Raw genomic sequence first — 23,449 nt, 5'->3', positions numbered from 1 at the left:
CTGAGGAAGAGAGAAAGAGAGAGAGAATTGAGAAAGGGGGTGAGGATAAATTTTATTTGTTTGTTTGTTTGTTTGTTTGTTACATTGATATATTCCAGCTTTTCCTCCAGGGAGTTCAAAGTTGGAATTCAATGGAACAGAATATTCTGCACCATAAATTGTAAGCTGTAGAAATTAAAATTAAAATAATTAAAAATAATTAAAATTAAAATAATTAAAATTAAAATTATTTTCAAGGGAGAAAGGTGGGATAGAAATACAATTACACCCTCCTCCCAACATTCCTATCCTCCTTTTCCCCTGGAGAGCTCAAGGTGGCAGTGCACAGTTCCTTCCCCTCCCCATTTTATCCTCCCAACAACCCTATGAAGTAGGTTAAGCTGAAAGACTGTGACTGGCCCAAGGCCACCCAGTGAGCTGCAGTGAGTGGGGATTCGAACCCTGGTTCCTCAGATCCTAGTTCGACACTCTAAGCACTACGCCACCACTAAAGTCTCTCGCGGTCATGGCTTTTATGGAAACACACAGATCCCAACGTACCGGTTCCAGGTCTTGAACGCGTTGCTCGCTCTCTTGAAGAGGTACCCTTCCATCACCACCCCATTGGGGGCATCGACATTGAACTCCACTTTGGAATCATCGTAGGAAAAGTCCTATAAGCCCAAGGCAAGCAGAGATGTGCCATCAGCAGGGATGAGTGAATCTGTCAGTTTTCATTTCTCTCCGTTCCTCCTTTTTTCCATTCTTCAGCTTGCCATATATGCACATCAGATTGTGACTTGCTTTTTGAAAGACAAGTCCTCATGAAAATTCAGCAGCCTCTTACCTCATATTTCTCCTACGAGATGCATCTTTGCATGAGATTCTGCCTAATTTGCCCAAAGCAATTTCCCCTAATAATACTGCATTTTTATGGGCTGCTTGCACTCTTTACACCTCGTGTGTGCATTTGGAGGCATACAACTTGGTGTGAGAACTGCACTGCAAAGGTTGGAGAAGTGTGATTCTTGAAGGATTATGGTTCACTTCTTCCCAATCTCTACATGTGGCCCTCCTATATTTTAAGGGAAGGGTTCCAGATCAGCGCCAGTGCATTTGCTCTGTGTTGTCGCTGTTAAAATTTCTATACCACCCTAAATCCGCAGGTCTCAGGGTGTGTTGCAAAGTCCCAGATTCACTCCTCGGCATCTCCAGGTGGGGCTGGGAGAGATTCCTGCCTGAAACCCTGAAGAGTCACTGCAAGTCAATTTTCTTCAACCTCGGTTTCTCATATCTTATTGGACTACAACTTCCATCATCCACAGCCAGCTTAGCTAGGGATGATGGGATCTGTGGTCTGCCCGCACATAGGGACTCAAGTTTGAAGAACACTACAGTGGTACCTCCGGTTAAGAACTTAATTTGTTCTGGAGATCCATTCTTGACCTGAAACTGTTATTAACCTGAGGTACCACTTTAGCTAATGTGGCCTCCCGCCCCCGCCACTCGATTTCTGTTCTTATCCTGAAACAAAGTTCTTAACCCGAGGTACTATTTCTGGGTTTGCGGAGTCTGTAAACTGAAGCGTCTGTAACCTGAAGTGTCTGTGACCTGAAGCGTCTGTAACCTGAGGTAACTCTATAGTGTAAACGATACTGAGCTAGGTAGCCTGACTTGGGATAAGGCCACTTCCTCCATCCCTGTGAGCAGGAGAGGACGGGTGGTCAGGCTTTGGGCTTAGCCACCTCTCGTTTGAGAAGCCAGCCGCTGAAGAAGTATTTTGAACTTGGAGTTTTATTCAAAGTTTTGGTGTTAGATATTCCACCACCGCCTCCCTTATCTGCGAAACAAATGCCACCATAGATGACGGGAGGAGGAGCACGGTGGGGGAGACTTATAGGCCAGGCCGGCTTCTGTTTAATTGGAAGCTCCCTGGCTCTAATTGAGCGCCAGGCTGTCTTTCTGAGGCCATGACTCATCCCACTGCATCCCTTCATCTCCTGTCCGCCTTCTTCCCTTTATTATGACACCTTCCTGGTGAGCCAGCATCCCCCAGCATGGAAATAACTCATCCTAATGAGAGTGAAGTGCATGTTGCCTAGCAACCAGGCTTCGCTGGGGCCTATAATGCGCCGAGCGGGCAAAAAGGCACTTAAGTTAATGGTTGCCGTTGCCTTGAAATTTGTCACTGCTCTGTGGTGCTGGGCCTTAAAAAAAATATTAAGTAGTGTTGTGGGGATACAACACACCCTCCAATTCAAGAGCGAACAATGGGGTGGGGGATAATTGGTACTGCAAAGACCCAGCCTCAAATTGTTAGTCTTTATTATCTGGTGACATTCACACCTTACATTTAAGGCACAGTGCTATATCCTGGGAACTTTAGTTCACCCCTCACAGAGTTTGAATCCATCCCTGGCACCCTTAACAAGCTACAGTTTCCAGGATTTTTTGTGGGGGACGGGGAACGGGGGACGGGACCATATGCTTTAAATGTTTGGTGCGAGTTTGACCCCAGACGCAAAGCATGTTTCTGTTCTGCACTGCAAATTAAACTAGTTCAAAAGCACTTCCCTCTCTGCAGGGAACTATAGTTTTTGGGTTTCTTCTGACAGGATTGTCTGCACGCGTGTCAAAACTGCAGTACTCAGAATCCTTTGGGAAAGCCGCCATTAATCCATGCAAATTAATAGGTGATTAATGTGGCTCAAATTATGACACTTGTTCTTTATTTAAAATCTTACGTTTACATCCTCCCAAACCCAGACCAGGCTTACAGTCCTTCGGACCAGACCCCTAAATATTTTGAGGCTGATCTTCCAAGTCATCTCAAGGCAGATTCCATACAATACCACAGAACAAAATTTCCGCAAAATTGTGCAAGTTAAAACCTCCATTGTAGCTCTACAAACATTTCAACCAGGTCAACAGCAATACCTTTAAATGCCTTTTTAAGCAAAGACTGCCGAAAGTGGAACAGATTGTCTTGGATGTTGTTAGACTCTCGTTCATTAGAGGCTTTTGAGCAGAGGAGGAAGGGATGGGCATCACCCTCTGCTGTAGCAAGGCAAGTGAGGACTTGTAAGAATATACCGTAAGAGCCCGGCTGCTGGATCAGGCCAAAGGCCCATCCAGCCCAGCCTCTGTTGTCACAGTGGCCAAGCAGATAGAATAATGGAGGCTAGAACACTTGCTGGAGAAAAAGGTGACCAATTAATAACAATCACAGAATTGTCAAGTTGGAAGGGACCCTGAAGGGAAATCTCGTTCAACCCCCTGCAATGCAGGAATATATGCAGCTGCCCCATTTGGGGATCTAACCTGCAACCTTGGCGTTATCAGCATCACACTCTAACAAACTAAGCTCTTGATGTCTTTGGGGAGCCCAGAACACCACTTTCGATTGCCAGTAACTGGTATTCCATAGGTGCTACTGCCTGAAACAGAGAGGCAATGCATGTTCCCTGTGGCTGGTAGCCACTGATAGCCATGAACCTGGCTAAAATCCATTCAATGCCATCCTAGTCGGTGGCCATCATTTCAATGGATGCCTCCCAAATTCTAGTGTTATGAGAGAGGGAGGAAAACATCTCCCTGCTCACTTTCTTCACACTGGGTGCCAGCCAACTTAAAACAACTCATCACGCGGTATAAACTGTTCTTGGACTATAGGTGAGGGACCACCCAACTGAATGCTCTTTGGTAACAACCTCATTAGGAAGAAGCAAGCGTCAAACACGTCAGACAGAGAGAAGAAAGGGGGCAGGCTTGCTGGCAGCTCAGTGCTTGCAATGCTGGAGAGGTGCGTAGGGGTTGAAAAATAATGCAATGGGGGAAACACACAGAGGAGGAGATCGGAGCAGAGACGGTAAGGACTAGATGCTTGAAGTTGATTGCGAAAGTATGGCAGAGAGCCAACGTTGGGAGAGGGAGAGAGTGGTGGTGGTGGGGATGATCAGTAGTGACTGGAGAAAATTGCTGAAAGTGGAGGTCCAAGCTGAAATCTTTGATGTGGAGAAGGACCAAAGATTCAATATTGCAAAGCTGAGGCTTAAAGGAAGCAGGCCGCCATCCAGAAAACACACAGTCAGAATCTCCTGCCAAATGCCCGGCTGTCATCTGTCCTTGCTTTCATGTCATATCAATAAATGTCATGCCAGCATGCACACTCACACAGAGAGAGAGAGACACACTTTCTCTACTCCAGGCAATCTCTGCTTTTCCCTTTTCCATACTGATTTGAATGTATATATCCAAGGGTGCCTAGCCTAGCAATGAAAGCTTTTATTTTTATTATTCAAAAAGAGCCACCGTACAATGGTTTCCTTGGGAACCCTGAATGCCCCCTACAAAGAGGCACCAAATTCCCAAAGAGGCGAGCAAGTGGCTCCTTCCCACTGTTGGGATGGAGATGGTTTTGGTGCCTGCCCTGCCTTCAAAATACAGCTACTTTCAAACTGGCCAATGATGAAGCAGGAAACAAAACCAAAGAACAGAGGCACAAATCGCCTGCAATGGGGAAATTTAAAAGGTTCACCATTCTGTATTTCAAATGCAGGCGGTGGGGAACCAGAACTCTTTGCCAATGCATTGCTAGGGTCAAACAAAATAAACAAAGCAATCAAGTAAGTCCTGGAGCGACTGATGCTTTTTTGTGGGTTGGAGTGCTCAAATATATTTTTTTGGGGGGGGTGCCTCTTATCACTTAGCCACTTGCCATTTTGATGTTTGTTTGTTTTTTGTTTGTTTTTTAAGGAAATCACATAGTGTTTGTTTGTTTTTCTAATTGAAATAAACAGGGAAAAAAGGCTTTAAATCAACAAAGCGCCTTAGTACAACTATATACCATTTTTAGAAGGCAGAATAGGGACAGAATAGGGGAAATTGTGGATTTCCTCAAAGGCCTCCCTTGGGGTCTCAAATTGCAGTGGCATCTTGAACTATGTGAAAATCTGGTCCGTCCACCACCACCACCATTCCAAGTCATAGTCGTAGAACATTGGAAGCCTCCTTTCAAAGAGACAGACTGTGGGTCCATCTACCTCAAGGGTCAGCAAACTTTTTCAGCAGGGGGCCGGTCCACTGTCCCTCAGACAGTGGGGGCCAAACTATATTGGGGGGGAATGAACGAATTCCTATGCCCCACAAATAACCAAGAGATGCATTTTAAATAAAAGGACACATTCTGCTCATGTAAAAACACCAGGCAGGCCCCACAAATAACCCAGAGATGCATTTTAAATGAAAGAACACATTCTACTCATGTAAAAACACACTAATTCCCGGACCATCCGTGGGCCGGATTTAGAAGGCGATTGGGCCAGATCCGGCCCCCAGGCCTTAGTTTGCCTACCCATGATCTACCTCAGTATTTTCTATGCTAACCAACAGGGGCTTTCCAGGATTTCAGACAGGGACTCTCCCAGCCGTACCAGGAAATGCCGGGGATTGAACCTGGGACCTTGTGCATGCAAGGCAAATGCCCTACCACTGAGCTATGGCCCCTTCATTGAAAGGGAACTTGAGCACAATTAGAACATTGGTAGAGTGGTGTCCTATGCAGAACTGGTATCTATGAACTGTCATGAGCTTTAGTGTTAATTCTTTCCTTGAGGAGCTCATAGACCCTTTTAATTCAACTTTAAAAGACAGGAACAGCAATGCTGGGTTAATTCACACCTCCCTTACTTTAAACTGCTGCACCAGGATCAAGTAGCTATTAAGTTCTTAGAGAATCTGCTTTGCATATGGAAGTTCCCAGGTTCAACACACAGAAACACACCCCATATCTCCAGGTAAGGCTGGGACAGAACGCCAGAGAACTGCTGCCAATCAGTGTGGACAATACTGAGCTAGATGGACCAGTGCTCTGACTCGGTGCAAAGCAGCTTCCTATGTTTCACTGCATTGTGGTCATTTAGACTCACCAATACCTTTCTACATGCTTCAGTCTGCTAATTGGTATAAGTGTTAACGGCGTAATTGCCTTGTGGGTGAAACCCTTGCCTTAAAACATCACCACATGAAGGAGTGGATAAACTCCGGAACTACTGACCCTTTGAAAAATGCATGAACTAGCTAGTGTAAGAAGGTGAAGAGGCAGCAGCTTCTGAAGTCTCTCCCCCCCTCTCTTCCCATTCCTCGTGGCATCTACCACAACCCTAAACATTGGATGTGGCAGGTCAGCTCATCAACTGCATATGTGAAGTCATCCATGCATGAGGAGAAAGCAGCCGATCACATTCAATAAGGATTATGGCTGGAGGTTTTTCCTCTTTTTTCTGTTGCATGAAGCATAAAGACAAGCTAAGAGAAGAGAGAGGCAATCTGTAGTCTTTAGGTCTTCTGGAGGCCAGTTGCAGAGCGCATACTGGATCCCTCCATTCTGTATAGCTCTCTCCCCCCCCCTCTCTCATGGAATCATAGAACTGTAGAGTCGAAAGGGTCCCTGAGGATTATCTAGTGCAATGCAGGAATTATGCAGCAGTCCCATAAAGGGATTGAACCCACAACCTTGGCATTATAAGCACCACAGTCTAACCAACTGAGAAATCCCTTGCAGGCACAACTTACAAAACTGACAGGATCATGGACTATAACATTTCAGGATACAGGTGGGAGATGCAAAATTTCATCAGGCATTGCCCTTGGGCATTCACAATTACCTTTATATCCATAAGGACTAGCACCTTGAGTTCTGTTTTTAAGGAGAGCTGAGATTCTCAGGGTACTGAAAATTGGACCGAGTGCCAAATTTTGTGTTTGAACAGTGTGATCCTGAGATTGAGAAATATCACAATCCTTCTCTGACATGCGATCTGTCGCACATTGATCTTGCTGCTGCATCTACACTGAAAACATCTGCCATTATTTGATTGAAGCTACATACCTTCTACCCTGAACTATCCAACTGAGTTGTTCTTATTCTGGTTCATTTGGACAACTGATTTTGCCTTGCTTTAAATTGTACATCTCGGCATATAATTTTAAATGAAACTCACTATAGGTTGTATCCAATGCTAGCCGTGCTCAGAGTAGACCCCCTGAAGTTAATGAATGTACTCTGAGTAGAACTTAGCTGGTTACAACCATGTATGTGTGTGTGTGTATACACACACACACCCCTTCTACATGTGTAACATTCATCAGCAGTGCCACAGGTTCCACAACCCTGGCTTAGTGAAAGACTGCTGCTCACTGGCACAGCACAGAAGGTACCTCGCTCGGTTCCCAGAATCTGTAATTGCAAAAGAATCCTGCACCCAGGACTGCTGTTGTTCCAAATATATCACAGCTCACTCTATTCGAGGCAGAAGATTCAGCTCTCCCCTTCTACACCCTTCCTGCTTCAGAAGACAACTCTCCCATCACCTCAGACTGTAGAGAGGACTGCCTGTAGCTTCCCTTGCTCCACAGCCAAGCAGGAGCAAATGAATGCAGTATCACTGTAGAGATCACAAATCACTCTCCCAAGGTGGAAGCCACACTGGAGAGCCAAGTCTTTTCCCAAGCAAACTCCAGCCCTTTGCTGAGACAACATCTTTCTCTGGCTCAGCTAGCAGAAGGCACTCGGAGCTATCCATGGTGCTGGCCGCTGCTTACTGGAATCTGATTTCACTAAGCCAGTAGCAATCCAGCTTGCCCCAGCCTCACTCAACCTACCTGGCAATACTTCCAGCCTACCTGACGTTGACCTGACCTACTTGGCTGCACCTGAGTGACTTCAACCTGAAGCTTCCCAACTCAGCTCACCTCTTCTCTTGTGGACCCACAAGTCCAAACAAAACAGGCTATGTATTAGGTGATAAAGAAGGGGGGAAACACTCGCTTGTGACCATTGAAAGCCACTGATTGTTTGCATACCCTAGGTTCCTTTTGGAAGGAAGGGTAAGATGGAAATGTAATTGCAAATAAATAAACCTCTAGGAGAAAGGGGCATCTTCAGCTGTGATTCCTGAATGCCAGGGGTTTGGACTACGTGACTCTTACGGATCCCTTCCAATTTTATTATTCTGGATCAGAATGAATTGCTTCCAGCTTTCCTAGAGGTTTTCTATTCTATAAATTTACTTCTGGGCATTCACACACTTTCTCTCTGGGATCACGTGAATATGTGCACAGAAATACAATCCCATCGGTACAGCAGAGTTATTTCTGCAAAAGCCAGCCATCCTACAGACACACACAGAGAGGCACATGTGCACACAGGCTTTTCCACATGCCTGCTTGTTCAGCCACATGGACCAAGCAGGGATGACATAATCCATTGTGCTTTTGTTTCTTTCCCTTGAGGAATGATCAATCACACACACACACACACACACACACACACACACACACACATCCTATCCACATGCCTCACTCAGTCCCGTTATCTGAAAAAAGAGCTCCTTGCAGACCAATCTGGCGAAACACTCCATCTAGCTTGGTGCTGCCTGAGTGTTTTCATCACACCTTTTAAAAATAAAAAGCGCTCTTCCACCTCCCCCACCCATTTGCATCACCTTTGCAGCACAAAAATCAACGCCCACATCAGCGAGAATGCGTTTGGTGTAAACGTGTGATCGGAAAACAGAGAGAACTTGTTTTTGTTTTTAAAAAACTCCAACCAATCACACATTTGTCGTCGTGGGAGAGAGCCCACCTCCCTGCACCCCCCCCCCCAAGGCTGCAGCCAGAGACATTTTGTATGAAATGCTACTCATCCAATTGAAGAAAGAAACAAAATCTTGCAAAAATTAAGGATACTTAAGAATCTCTCCCACCAACTCACAGCACACGAAGCCACCTTATGCCGAATCAGAATACTGGTTTGGTCCTGCTTACAAACTTACACTCTCTGTGGTCTTTCATAGACCCAATACCTTCTCCTTCACCAAACTCTTCTTCTTCTTCTTCAGTGTGCAATGATCAGAAGACAGATCTCTGTCTGAAGGAGCTTACAGTCAAAAAAAAAAAAAACCTGATGCAATAGGGGGAAGCAAATGGGGACACCCACCCGAAATTTAATCTCCAGGTTTGTTAATCTACAGACCACTGCATTTCCCTTCCCTCCTGCTTCCCCATCTGTCAAGGGACCAGTGAGTTTTGCCTAAGGATGGAGACAGACCTGGGTAACGGCTGGATTTTGAAAAAAGATTTTCAAGTATGTTGGGGGGGGGGTCACCCTTGTAAGCTTCTTCTTCCCAGCAGGACAAGGTGCAACCTGAAATCAGCATAGCATCTAACAGGTCCTCCTTTGTTTTGTTTTGTTTTGTTTTGTTTTGTTTTGTTTTGTTTTGCTTCTCTTCATTCCATTTACATCCCACTTTTTCTTCCTCCAAGGAGCAAAAGGGTGTGATACACAGCTCTCTCTTTCCTCTCCATTTTAAATTCACAACAACCTTGCAAGGTAGGCTAAGAGACCCAAAGTCAACTGGTGAGCTTCATGGCTGAGCTGGGATTTGGTCCCTGGTCTACCAGGTCCTAGTGCTCTCACTTGTGTGGTGTAGTGGTTAAGAGCAGTGGACTCGTAATCTGGTGAACTGGGTTCGATTCCCCGCTCCTCCACATGCAGCTGCTGGGTGACCTTGGGCTAGTCACACTTCTCTGAAGTCTCTCAGCCTCACTCACCTCACAGAGTGTTTGTTGTGGGGGAGGAAGGGAAAAGGAGATTGTTAGCTGCTTTGAGACTCCTTAAGGGGAGTGATAAAGCGGGATATCAAATCCAAACTCTTCTTCTTCACTACTACACCACACTGGTGAAGAAGGCCTGCTATTTCTTTCCATGTTCCAGCTGAAGACTGTGACCAAATGCAAAGTCCCTGCCCCGCCCCTCTCTCTCTCTCACACACACTCACAGACACACACACACACACACACACAAAACACACAACACACATAGTGTTTGCTGTCTAGCCTGACAAAGAATTCTGGGGAATTCAAAAAGCTTACACACTGATTTGGCACACCCGATTTTGTGCCTGTATTAGCCACTGCCCCAATACAGAATATGTATGTTGGGTTCGCAAGCCTGGAATCTTTCCAAGTGTCAATGGCAAGGACCTTTAAGAGCAGATCCACACCACACATTTCAAATCCGTCCAATGCACATTGAAAGCATGTGACCTCCCCCACCCCCAAAAAAAGAACAATAGGAACTGTATTTACCCTTCTGGAGCTACAATTTCCAAGCACCTTTAACAAATGAAAGTCCCCGGGTTTCTTTGGAGGTAGTCGTGCGCTTTAGCAGAAACAAAATGGGTTATGTCATCCCTGTGTGTTGGATGTTCTTTACATATATGGTGTGGATCTGCTTTAAAGGACGGGCCATAATTCATCAGCACAGCATGTGCGCTGCTTGCTGAGAGTGGCAGGCTTGATCCCCAACCTCTCCAGCTAAAAGACAGCAGGTGATGGAAAAGGCAAGTTCATTCTTCAGCACATCCTGTTAAAGGATCTCAGTCAGTGTGACACAATGGTTAGAGCGTTGGACTAGGACCTAGGAGACCAGGGTTCAAATCCCCACTCAGCTAGTTTCTCATTCTCATCCTAACCTACCTCACAGGTGAAATGGGGATGAAATGGGGAGAAGGAGAAGGATATATACCACTTTGAGCTCCTTGGTGGAGAGGTGGGATATATCAAATTAAATTAGCAGGCAATGGGGAAGGCCCTTCTCTGCTGCAGAGCTCCGGAGAGCCTCTGCCAGTCAGAGCAGACAATACTGGATGAATAGTCTAACCTAGTATAACACGGCTCCCTATGTTTCGCATCCGAATACTGCGCATTTGCCACATCCGCTTCCAAAGCCCCAAAGGAATATTATAGCATCAAGTTACAAAAACACACACAAAGAGAGAGTCAATTGCAGCAACATCCAGATCTGTCGTTTCTGGACAATGAAAGATTTAAAAGGGTGGATCCCGAACTCAGACTATGTAGATTCTATACAAAGCTGCAGAACTACAAACACCCAACTTGGTTTTCTTACATAACTAAGGGCCCGCCGATACCCAGGTTAATGCGGATCGTGAGCCCCTTTAATTCTCCCTCGTTCTCTTTCCATTGCTGCTGTCCCACGCTCTCTAAGTCCACTTTCCCTATGCTCTGAAAATCTGAATAGGAGAGCTACATCAGTTGCACAGGGAGCCTCCAGATTTAGGGAGAAGAAAGTGTGGGGCGGCAGCAGCAGTTGAGAGGAGAAGGCAGTGTGGACGAGGGGGGATTAAAGGAGGCTCAGGGGTTCGCCATCCCCATTAAGCCGAGCTACGGAAGGGCCCTAAAAGCTGAAGGTTTTGCTGACCCCCTCCCCTCCTCCTTTTACAGCCCTCCGGCACCCTAACCCTTGCGGAAGGGAAGACGGCATGCAATTGTATCCCGAAGACCGGCTGCATCTCTGGAGTTCCGGAGAAACAGTCCCTTACCAGAAGGTACTCAAGTCTGCCGAAAATCTTCATGACCCCGTCGTTTCAGCTGTGCGCACGGATCTCTTTTCGGGACACTCTCCGGAGTGGCAGTGTTGTACGGCACACCTCAAGATCGGAGAGATGCTCTGCCCCCCTCACTGCCAACACACACACACAGCTTTTTTAACCCCTCCCACTCCCGTTTCGCTCTGCTAGGGCCCGGACCGCAGGGTTCTCTGTCTCCAGCCTGTGGACCACCTGCTCCATCACTCCTCCTCTTCCCTCCCACCCTAAGGATAGTGGCTTCCCTTTCACAGCCGATCAGCTTAGCACAAGGGCTAATTATCATACAGCTGTCGCCTGGAGATGGAGGGAGGTGCAGAGAAGATGCAGTGGGGTTTGACAGGGAGGGGGGAAACTCCACCGTGTGGCCTTTGACCCCGCTCTGGAGGGACTCACTGAGCTTCTACGGAAAGCTACTTCCTACCAATATTGCCTTCCCTCCTGTCCCACCCTGTTCTCCACCAGCCCCCGTCCACCCACAGCAAACACATTGGTGGGCTGCCACCTGCGGAGACGGGGACCCCCTCCTTGGCCAAGCCAAAGCTCTGCCTGCACCCTGTCGGAGGGGGACGATAAAGCAACGCGCCATATGGCCAGCCCGGTTAAGTTATTTATTTTCAAAGCCTCCCTCCTAAATCAACCTGACGGGCGCTGCCCCGGCACACAGAAACTCCCTCCTTGTTCCCACGCATTCACGAGCCAGGCAGCTCTCCAACCATCCCAGAAGTCCTGGAGGAGGACCAGGCCCCTGTAGCGGAATGCGCCACCCATCAAATGACATGGGGGGGACGGACGGTGGACGGATAACAGAACCCCTTCCAGTAAACACTGGAGTTTTAATATGCAAATATATATTTTTCCCCTCACCTGGGTGCCTTCCCGTTTCCTTTTATAATTTAATATTTAATTGCTGTCACCACTGCAAGTTCTTATGGCAACAGGCAGGTAAGAAACCTAATATTATAACTAAATAAAAAATAGGCATTTGATACAAGTGTTCCGGCGTCAGCACTCCCTGCCCTCTCTCCCTCCACCAACAAATTGTTTAGCCTCCCACCCTCTGATCCGTCATGGATACACTTAATCCTTTATAAGACCGTAACAGCAGCTTTTCCAGATCGGGCCAAATGTCCACATTAACTGAAGTAGCTAAGAAGAACCTCCAGGTTCAGAGGCAGTCTATTTTGGAATTCTAGATGCCAGGACGACCACAAGACGCCTGACGGGAGAAAGAAGAAAAGGTCTGAATTCCCACGCTCTGCCACACGGGGTTGGCAACCTCGGAGCAAGCACCAGATAATGGGGGTTCTACTCCAGCAAAATCCGGAGGGCTGCAGGTTGCCTACCCATGCTCTGCAGCAGGGATGGAGAAGCCATCCAACCTGAGGCACACATTCTATTCCAGTCAGCCTTCCAGCAGCCACAAGCCTCCCCCACTTTCCTGTGCTTAAAGGGTAAAGGGACTCCTGACTATTAGGTCCAGTTGCGACCGACTCTGGGGTTGTGGCGCTCATCTCGCTTTATTGGCCAAGGGAGCCAGTGTAGAGCTTCCGGGTCATGTGGCCAGCATGACTAAGCCGCTTCTGGTGAACCAGTGCAGCGCACGGAAACGCCGTTTACCTTCCCGCTGGAGTGGTACCTATTTATCTACTTGCACTTTGACATGCTTTCGAACTGCTAGGTTGGCAGGAGCAGGGACCGAGCAACAGGAGCTCACCCCGTTGCGGGGATTCGAACCGCCGACCTTCTGATCGGCAAGTCCTAAGCTCTGAGGTTTAGCCCACAGCGCCAACCGCATCCCTCTGTGCTTATAGGAACATAAATAGAGCCCAGCAGGATCAGGCTGCAGACCCCACTCTAGACCAACATCCTGCTCTCACAGTGGAAGAGACAGGAGATAGGAGACAGCACCCTCCCTATGTATTGCCTCCGATAGTGGAGGTAGAGCAAGGTGTTACAGATTTTTTGGGAGGGACCGAAATTAGAAATGAATAAATGGTAGGATTTTGATTACAGTGGTACTTTGGTTTAAGAACAGCTTAGTTTATGAAGAACTTGGATTAAGAACGATGCAAACCCGGAAGTAGGTGTTTTGGTTTGTGAACTTTGCCTTGGAAGCAGAACATGTTTGGCTTCCTGTTGAGTGTGTTCCATTTGTAATTTGAGGCCCCCGCTGCTATGGGAAAGCACGCCTTGGTTTGAGAACGCTTTGGTTTAAGAATGGACTTCCGGAACGGATTAAGTTCGTAAACCAAGGTACCACTGTATTTGGGAGAAATGCAAGCTGCATAGGTATTCCTGAGCTAGCCAATGCAAAACGGCCGTTAAGAAACAACACAGGCCACTGAGGGCCATTGGAAATGCTGTCCTCCCCCCTTGCCTTCAGGTATGAACAGAGACTGGGGGTTTGGAGGTTGCCAGGGTAATTGGGTGTCAGGTGTCAGGAAAAGAGAGGTTTCTAGTTGTTGTTTTTAGCAAGGTGGTCTGGGAAGAAGGAGGAGGAAGGAACACTGGGATCCATCTTGGGCAGGCTGGCTGAAGTCTGGCTGGGAGAGATGCTGTAAGAGATAAGCCCCCTCTTGAAATGACCATGCTGCAAGATCTGGACACCTTCCATGCAGACTAAAGGTGTAAATAGGTGAATAACCCATATTGGGTAAAGCTACGACATTTTTCCACTGTGTCTCAATTCTCCAAAGGGACAGAGACCCCAGGTGATCTCCTGGATCCCACGGGAATCTTGCAGGGAGTGGGGGTGGCACACAACTTTTGTAACAATAGCCGCTGTGGCTGGTGCCTGCTTACAGCCTTAAAGGTAAAGGTAAAGGGACCCCTGACCGTTAGGTCCAGTCGCAAATGACTCTGGGGTTGTGGCGCTCATCTCGCTTTACTGGGCGAGGCAGCCAGCGTACAGCTTCCGGGTCATGTGGCCATCATGACTAAGTCTCTTCTGGCGAGCCAGAGCAGCGCATGGAAACGCCATTTACCTTTCCGCCAGAGCAGTACCTATTTATCTACTTGCGCTTTGATGTGCTTTCAAACTGCTAGGTTGGCAGGAGCAGGGACCGAGCTCACCCTGTCGCGGGGATTCGAACCTCCGACCTTCTGATTGGCAAGTCATAGGCTCTGTGGTTTAACCCACAGCGCCACCCATGTCCCTTACGGCCTTATCCTCCATTAATTTGCCTCCCCCCTTCTTAAAAATGAGAGAATGGCTAAGGAGGATCCATGCTGGCCCATCTGGTCCAGCATCCTGTTCTTACAGTGGCCAACCAGATGCCTCATTGAGCGCAACAGCCATCCCCCCCCCCCACGTGATTGCCAGCAAATGGCATTCAGGAGCACTCTGGCTAGCAGCCATTGAATTTTGGTGAATAATCTGCTTTTAGCCCCTTTCCCCCTTGCCCCGCCCTCAGCGTCCCCCAGCTGTCAGGAAAGTTAGCCGAAGGCCATAAAATCCAAGCGCCTGCCCCCACCAGCCTTTGCTCGCTCTCATGCAAGGATTTTATTCTTCTTGAAAGAGGGAGGCTCAAGTTGGTTTGGCTTCTGTTTAAGCGGGGCTTGTTTTCCTACAGGGCGTAAATCAGCCAAAAAGGGGAACTCCTCCTCCGAGGTGCAAAGGAGCTGCAGCACGCAATCTGGAAGACAGCGGTTAGCGAGAGGACAAAAGCATCTGGGAATGATGGCTGTCCAGGGAATATGTACAAAAGGGTCCCTCCTGGGAAAAGGAAGGGAAGGACGGAGCAAGGGGGTGTTGGGACAGCCCCCGCCAAAAGGGAAAGAATAACCGGGCTCCTACAAAACCATCGATATTTTGCTGATAGGCATACTGGCAAACTCTAGTTGCGCAATGAAAAGGTCTCTCCCAGATGTCCTGTTTATTGCAGATTTGTGAAGATTTGGGAGCAACTCCCATCAGAAGTTCACTGTCTATTTAACTTAGGATACAATGGTAGGCATGCTTGCTCAGATCAGGTGTTTGCCCTCTGGGTGTTGCTGAACTACAACTCGCACCAGCCCCAACTAGAATGGCAGCTGTAGTTTTAGCTCTGGAGGGCCACAGGTTGCCACACCTGATTTAGAATTGTTATTTTTATTGCTGCTGTTGTTGAATTTGTATACTGCCTTATACCCGCGGTCTCTGTGTGTTTTATGGGGAAACTCCCAGAATAAGGGGCTATAGGATTGCAGCCAAGGTTTTGGTTTAGGGCTCCATTTGGGAAAATCAGGCCTCTCACCCCTTCAATGGGTCTAGCAGGAATTCAACAGGTTGAGCCTTAAAGTGAGAGCTGCCACACCTAAAGCCGAAGTAGTGGTCAGAGGGGTGGCTTTCCGATGCAGAGGTCACTGTCCCTAACCAAGAGGTAGCAACAGAGAGGGTGGCACGGTGTGGATGCAGTGGCAGAACCCGTATCACATTCCCTCCACTGTGCCCACACTGCACCAGCTGGTCAGATCGCAAAGGGCTAGGTGTCAGCAAGGTGGGCACCACGCTCTTCACTATGCCACAGTGCCCGTCCCTCCTGCTTCCTCCCCCGCTCCATCAGATTAATTAGGCCAACCTGGTAGCATCTGCACCATGCATCAATTCCCTGGGCCCAGTGGATTTCAAATTCTGTCCCGCTCTTAACTCTCACAGCACACCATGTTCCCTTCAGGAGGCATTGCTGTCAAACCATGAATGCCCTGGGCTCTGTACCTCCTCCTCTCCCCGCCCCCCGCCACCTGCTTGTTCAGGAACACCGGTTCACTGGAGTAAGTGGATGACAGTGGATTTGTCAATGAATCCCGTGCCATCTGCGGCGGCTTTCTCTGTGATCCGGATTTGGGCCTAAGTGCCCCTTTTGGCACTTGTAAACATGGTTACACGCAGAGACGCAGGAGGGGGATGTCCTGACCAAGATAACAGCTGCACGGGCAGAAGATAAAATCTGTCCATTTCAATGTATCTCAGTTTCTCAGTTGTCCAGTGTTAACTGCAGCTCCCCACATTTTTCTTTGAAAGCCCTCCTGAAAATCCACCAGCATTTTAGTTTAGCTGGGTTATATCTAGCTACCGTTCTGCTTAAAGTAGACCCACTGAAATCAATGGACCCAAGTTTTCTATTTGCATTTATACCCCACCTTTTCCCTCATTGAATTCCCACAACAACCCTGTGAGGTAGGTAAGGCTGAAAGTTTCTGACTGGCTCAAGGTCACATCTTGTGAGCTTCACAGCCAAGTGGAGGATTTGAACTCTGGTCTCCCAGGTCCTAGTCTGACACTTTAAATGCTATCCCACTGTTAGTCATGTCTATGGATCAATCACTTAGAGATGGTGCTTTAGAAGGCAATTAATACATTAATGTTTCCTGCTTGGCAGGGGGTTGGACTCGATGGCCCTTGTGGTCTCTTCCAACTCTATGATTCTATGATTCTATGATTAATTGCATCAATAACAGATGATGATGATGATGATGATGATAACAACAACAACAACTGTTAACTTCTAGGGTCTACTCTGAGTAGGACAAACATCTCTTTACACAGTTTCCCTGAATCTACACATTTTTGCAATTTTGCCTAATGCAACTTGCATTTTATGTTATTTTTCACCAGTTATATGCATGTTTGTGCAGTTATAGACACATGTTTGCACACATTGTGTTGCATCCAAAGTTAGTCCTACTCAGACCGGACACACTGAAATCAGCGGACCTGACCAAAGTCCATTCATTTCAATGGATGTGCTCTGAATAAAACATAGTTGTAAAACGTAAGTTAGTCGCGTGTGTCCATTAATTTCAACAGGTCCACTATGAATAGGGCAAATGTTGCATCCAGCCCATTTTTGTTTGTTTGTTTGGAGAACTGCGTTGTAAAAAAATGGGGGGGGGAGTGTAGATTTCAAAGGACAGCTGCATTTTGGTTTGTGTATCCTTTCAGGAAGTGTAAATTAACTGAGTTGCTCTCCTGTCTTTACATAGAAGACAAGTTGGTCTAGGTTCTGAGGTTCAAACCTAGTGGTGCTAACTTTGAGACAGAAGTCCAGAGCCCACTGTGCAGAAGGAGGAGAGTCCTCAAATGCAGAAGCAACCACATTTTGAAGTACAGTAACTTAATAATATTGCACATGACTATCTAAGGATAGATCCCCCTTCGAAAAGACCACAAAGCCCAGAGTCTAATTGCACCTCTTATCAAAACCATCTGGACCCACAAAAGACTGCTGGACACAGGAGCACTCTTCCTGCTAATGAGACAGTGTCTGGGAACTTGGGCGCAGCAACAAGTGACTTGGGGAGAATGCTCTGCACATGTTCAGAGATACCCTTGTCAACCAACCCAACAGTTCTAAGGAAATTTAATCCTTGGCTGAGTGCCACACCAGATGGAAACAGCCGCATTCATGTTTCCCTGCACAGTCATAATCCAACCCCTCTCCTGCCAGTTGTTAACAGTGTGAGCAGGATAGAACAAAAGGCCAAGGGGCAGTGATCTAGAGCAAGTTTCACAAGTGTATAAACAATCAGGAAACACGTAGGCTGGTACTCACCTGCAGAAGAGTCTGGAAGGGCATGTTAGAAATTGGTGGAGAAGGAGGGAAGAAAAAGGGAGAGGAAAGAAACAGTATTACTTAATTGGAGTTTATTCATAAAAACATCTAAGGCTGCTAGATGCAATTTCTGAATCCAAACACCAGTGGAACTCCAAGACTCAGGACTGTGCTAATAAGAACAACAGAATTCTGCAACTAACCCCATCCAAATTCTGCGACATGCATGCAGCAAACAAATGAAGCATTTGTAAAAAAAAAAATTGTTATGTCACAATAACTATTTCTGCAAAACTTTTTTCCGGGTGCACTAACCGCATAGATGAGCTGTGCACTGTAGCCCTGTTCCCTATCCCTATCCCTGTTATAGCTTTGAGCTGCTTTTCAGCAAATTTCCCCCATGCGCTGTCAAATTTTAGCTGTGCAACCATAAGAACTAGAAACGTGCTCTCTTTTTCTTTCTTTCCAAAATGCAAGGTGGAATTCTGTAGGTGGAATTCTGTGAGCAACAACCAGGCCTGGCATAAGACCGCCAAATTTGCAGCCACATTTTCAGGTTATGGAAGCGGTGCGCTTTGGCGTATTTTGACAAGGGGGTTGGGGAGGTACAACATTCACTGGCAATCTCAGCAAACTGAGCTGGCAAAGAATTTACCCAAGACACTGAAGAGCCAATTAGATAAGACACTATTGGTCTGAATAGGCCAATGGGTGTAATTAGGACCTTCCTAACCCAGAGACCTTCCTAACTGAAGGAAATCAGCCCTGAGCGCTCACTGGAAGGACAGATCGTGAAGCTGAGGCTCCAATACTTTGGCCACCTCATGAGAAGAGAAGACTCCCTGGAAAAGACCCTGATGTTGGGAAAGATGGAGGGCACAAGGAGAAGGGGACGGCAAAGAATGAGATGGTTGGATGATGTTCTTGAAGCTACCAGCATGAGTTTGATCAAACTGCGGGAGGCAGTGGAGGACAGAAGTGCCTGGCGTGCTCTGGTCCATGGGGTCACGAAGAGTCGGACACGACTAAACGACTAAACAACAACAACCCAGAGACCCAGAAACCAGGACCTTCCTAACCCAGAGACCCAGAAACCAAAACTGATCCACAGCAATTTAACATTAGCCTCCTGAATCACTGGAAGATGCAATACTTATCATGAGAAATAAACCCCACGGAACTCGAGAGGAATCATAATCTTTTGCTCAACTGGAACCCACAACCCTGGGATTAAGAGTCTTGTGCCCAACCAACTGGGCTATGTTTGCCATTGTTTCTGGGTCAAGGGGAACAGCTTTAAATGAGAAGTGATTTAAAATAGTGTCGTTCCCATTCCCATCTATCCCCCTTAACAAACTACAGCTCCCAAGATTCTATTATTATTATTATTATTATTATTATTATTATTATTATTATTATTATTATTTGCCAGAATGTGCTGCAAATGTGCTTTAAACATATGGTGTGCACACAGCCTAAATATCCTTTTTAAACCTCTGCTTCTTTGCCTTGGAGGATGTTAGGGGAAGGCTGGATCCAGTTTCCCACAGATCGCAGCCAGTGCTGGAGAACGGACTCCCGTCTCTCCATCCTGCACATCTGTCCAGCTGGCTTCCCCACCCTCCTCCCCCTCCTCTCATCTTTGCCAGATGGCCCACGGCTTCTCCTGCATCAGCCAGCAGATGGGGAAAGGGCTGCAGTCTTGCGGCTTCTTCCCCCTCCTTCCCCCTTTCTTAAGACTGGACCAGGTTGAAATGCCACGTTCCGTCTTTTGCTTGTCACAAGAGGTCACAGCACCCCAAAGAGTCAGCGTAAGGGAGTGTCAGGAGGGGAAGAGGGGAGAGCTCTAGGAAATAAGTGACTCGCTTTCCTCGCGTTCCCAGTTGTTTTGGGGCTTTCTTTTCTTTCCCAGACTTTGAGCCCCTATTTACTTACTTACTTACTTATTAAATTTGTATACCACCCTCCACCCAAAGATCTCGGGGAGCTTCACAGCATAAGTAAACAAAACAATAGCAATAACCCCCTGCCCCACTGCCACAAACACATTTAAAAGTACAATCCACAAAAGCACACCGCGACACCACTTTAACAAGTCATGGCTTCCCCCCGCCCAAAGAATTATGGAAACTGTAGTTTGTTAAGGGTGCTGCTAGAGAGCTACAGTTTCCAGAGTTCCTTGCAAAGAGGGATTGATTGTTAAACTATGATGGGAGGGGAATAAGAGTGGGGAGAGTCTCCTGGCAACTCTCAGCACCCTTAGCAAACGACAGGTCAGAGAATTCTTTGGGGGAAGCCGTGAATGTTTAAAGCGTCATCACAGTGCTTTAAATGCATGATGTGAATGTGGTCACAGTCGAAGCACCGTCCTGTTCTCGGAGGATGGCCAAACCGATGGCTATGGGAAGCCCACAAACAGGGCTTGAGAACAACAGCACTTGTCTCTACCCTACAGCTGAGTGGCTTCTGAGAGCAGAGTGAGATTGGTGGAGCACTAATGGACTAGCCCCTGCTCTGCAGACAGAATTATAAATAAAATAGGGCTAAAGTCCTTCATAGGACGCGGGTGGCGCTGTGGGTTAAACCACAGAGCCTAGGACTTGCCGATCAGAAGGTCAGCAATTCGAATCCCCGTGACGGGGTGAGCTCCCGTTGCTCGGTCCCTGCTCCTGCCTACCTAGCAGTTTGAAAGCACGTCAAAGTGCAAGTAGATTAATAGGTACCGCTCCTGCGGGAAGGTAAACGGCATTGCACTGCTCTGGTTCGCCAGAAGCGGCTTAGTCATGCTGGCCACATCACCCGGAAGCTGTACGCCGGCTCCCTCGGCCAATAAAGCGAGATGAGTGCCACAACCCCAGAGTTGGTCACGACTGGACCTAATGGTCAGGGGTCCCTTTACCTTTACAGCCCTTCATTATGACAGGGTTTAAAAAGTCTCCGGCTCTGCCTCCTCCTCCTGCTGCTGCTGATCAAAGCCCTGATTCCACTGCAGGAAGATCAGGGAATGTGAAGAGCTGGCAGTGTAGTGTAGTATTTAGAGTGCCAGATTATGACCTGGGAGACCAGGAATCCAATCCCTACTTGGCCATGAAGCTCACTGGATGTGACCTTAGGCCAGTCGCTAAACTACTTCACGGGGTTGTTGTGGGGATTAAACAAGGAAGAACCATGTGCATTTCAACCTGGTCCAGTCTTGACCTCCTTGGAGGAGTAAGCGGGATAAAATTGCAATTAAAAAAATAAATCTCTGCTCCCTTTTCCTATGTATCTGAAGTTTGGGTGGGTGGGGAGAGATCCCCACTCCTCCATCTTAGGCTTCAGTTACAGTGGTACCTCAGGTTAAGTACTTAATTCGTTTCGGAGGTCTGTACTTAACCTGAAACTGTTCTTAACCTGAAGCACCACTTTAGCTAATGGGGCCTCCTGCTGCTGCCGTGCCACCGGAGCACGATTTCTGTTCTCATCCTGAAGCAGAGTTCTTAACCTGAAGCACAATTTCTGTGTTAGCGAAGCCTGTAACCTGAAGTGTATGTAACCTAAAGCGTATGTAACCTGAGGTACCACTGTACACATGCCCAGACACAGACAGACACACAGACTGCTTCATTCTCCTCTCAATCCAAGCCAAACCCCATTGGTGTTGTGGGGCTCATGACCAATGCTCATTTTTTTCTCATAACAGTTACCAGAGGCATCTGGCCTCTTGGACAGGATGGGCCTTGAGTCTGATCTAGCAAGCCTCGCGGTCTTACTCCTTGGCGCACATGCGCTGTGACAGCCCACGCATGCACACTAGCCAGAAGAACAGATTGCTGCCTGGCTCTCCTAGTCAAATCCTGGGACAGAGTAAAAGGGCGGGACATCATCACCTTTGCCTACTTTCAGAAGCTTCCTTGAGCCAGCAGAAATCATTCACGGCTGGTAACACTCACCCGTTGCTGAATAAGTGCATGTTTGTGTTCCATTTCCCTCTTCTCCACAGCAGAGTCGATCACCAACTGGTCCAGCTACAAGCAAGAAGAGGGGGGGGGGGGAACAGAGTTGTGAGGTTTTCCCCTCTGTCCCTTGCTTCATGCCTCTCTAGGCTTACCTACATCAAGGGCTTAAAATGAGGGAAGATCGAAAGCACATTCACTCTCCAAACATGTTAATCATACGTAAAGAGTAAGCCTGTTATACTTACCCTCTGTACCTTGTAAGTATAGTAAGTGTACTTAATAGTTATAGGTGACATCCACACTATCTAGTCAAAGTACTCATATACCACTTTAAATAGTCATGGTTTCTCCCAAAGAATCCTGGGAACTGCAGCTTGTTAAAGTTGCTGGGAATTGTAGCTCTTTGAGTTGGGGGTGTCTCCTAACTGCTCTGGGCTCCTTTGGCAAAAAAGGGCAGGATATAGCACACTTAAAATTGTGCGTATAAACCTAACAGTGTTTAGTTTTCCTTTCGGTTGCTATATTGATAATGTCGTTGATATTGTTTTATAGATTATAAGAGCTGTACTGATTTGTTAATCATACAATATGACTTTTGCTTCAATTGTGATGTTTAGCTTATTTTTTAGTCGTGTTTTATAGATTGTAATTGTTTTAATTATTCTATATGATTCATGCTGTATTTGTGATATTCTATTATGTTCTATCTTCCTGTTGCTGCTGATTGTTTGTAAGCCACTTTGGAATTCAGCAGAGTGAAAAGCGGCACAGCAATATAATAAATCAAACCAATCAAATCAGTTCCCAGGATTTCTTTGGATGAGCTATGATGACTGAAGTGGCATAAAAGTGTTTTAAATGTATATATCACCCGGTATTTACTGTATTTTTCGCCCTATAGGATGCACTTTTTCCCCTCCAAAAATGAAGGGGAAATGTGCCTGCGTCCTATGGGGCGAATCCAGGCTTTCGCTGAAGCCTGGAGAGCGAGAGGGGTCGGTGCGCACCGACCCCTCTCGCTCTCCAGGCTTTGCGGACCTCTCCGCAAGCAGCGGCAGCGCTCCCGCTGCTTGCGGAGAGTTGCCGGCATGCCGAAGCCTGCGCGCGCTGAGATCAGCGCATCCAGGCTTCGAGGACCTCTCCGCAAGCAGCGGGAGCCAGCGCTGGGCTCTCACGGCTTGCAGAGAGCTGCCTGTTTGGGGGCTGGGGTTGGGGGAAGCTCGGGCCTCCCCCGCCCCCCAGCCCCGCGCCTGGGGGGGAAATAATTTTTTTCCCTTTATTTCCCCCCAAAAAAACTAGGTGCGCCTTACAGGACGGTGCGTCCTATAGGGCGAAAAATACGGTATATACTGCCCTATAACCGGGCAGTAAACAGGTTTAAAACTATGCAAACCAGCAGACACAAACGTGAAATCTAAAACAAAATAAAACCCATCTAAGGGGGGGGGGGGGAGAGTAAGAATGTCTGGTTCTGCTGGCGAAGTAAAAAACTCATGTTAAGAATCTCTTGGCACAATACTGAACTCTTCACTTTAAAGTCCCTAAA

The 23,449-nt window shown here is 47.3% G+C and overlaps 1 protein-coding gene and 1 long non-coding RNA gene across 9 annotated transcripts in view; one reads left to right on the top strand and one right to left on the bottom strand.

The window, feature by feature from the left end:
- ACAP3 (ArfGAP with coiled-coil, ankyrin repeat and PH domains 3) overlaps positions 1–23,449 on the bottom strand; it is a 158,671-nt gene that overhangs the window by 38,416 nt on the left and 96,806 nt on the right. For 6 of the 8 annotated variants that reach the window (XM_081201469.1, XM_081201470.1, XM_081201474.1 and 3 more), the window contains exons 9-11: positions 21,898–21,972; positions 17,966–17,977; positions 541–653 (exon numbers count right to left, since the gene is read on the bottom strand). In XM_081201469.1, the coding sequence (XP_081057595.1) occupies positions 541–653; positions 17,966–17,977; positions 21,898–21,972 (200 nt within the window). The remainder of the gene's footprint in view (positions 1–540; positions 654–17,965; positions 17,978–21,897; positions 21,973–23,449) is intronic. The other 2 variants (XM_081201471.1, XM_081201476.1) reach the window with 1 other exon arrangement.
- LOC308591198 lies at positions 3–11,374 on the top strand. The gene is made up of 3 exons (XR_014010051.1): positions 3–39; positions 8,880–8,995; positions 11,287–11,374. It is a non-coding gene; the product is annotated as an uncharacterized lncRNA (long non-coding RNA).

Source organism: Podarcis bocagei, assembly GCF_964188305.1.
Source record: "Podarcis bocagei genome assembly, chromosome: 7".
Taxonomy (NCBI): domain Eukaryota; kingdom Metazoa; phylum Chordata; class Lepidosauria; order Squamata; family Lacertidae; genus Podarcis; species Podarcis bocagei.
Note: the sequence above shows the minus strand (reverse complement) of the source record. Positions and strands in the feature narration are given on the sequence as shown.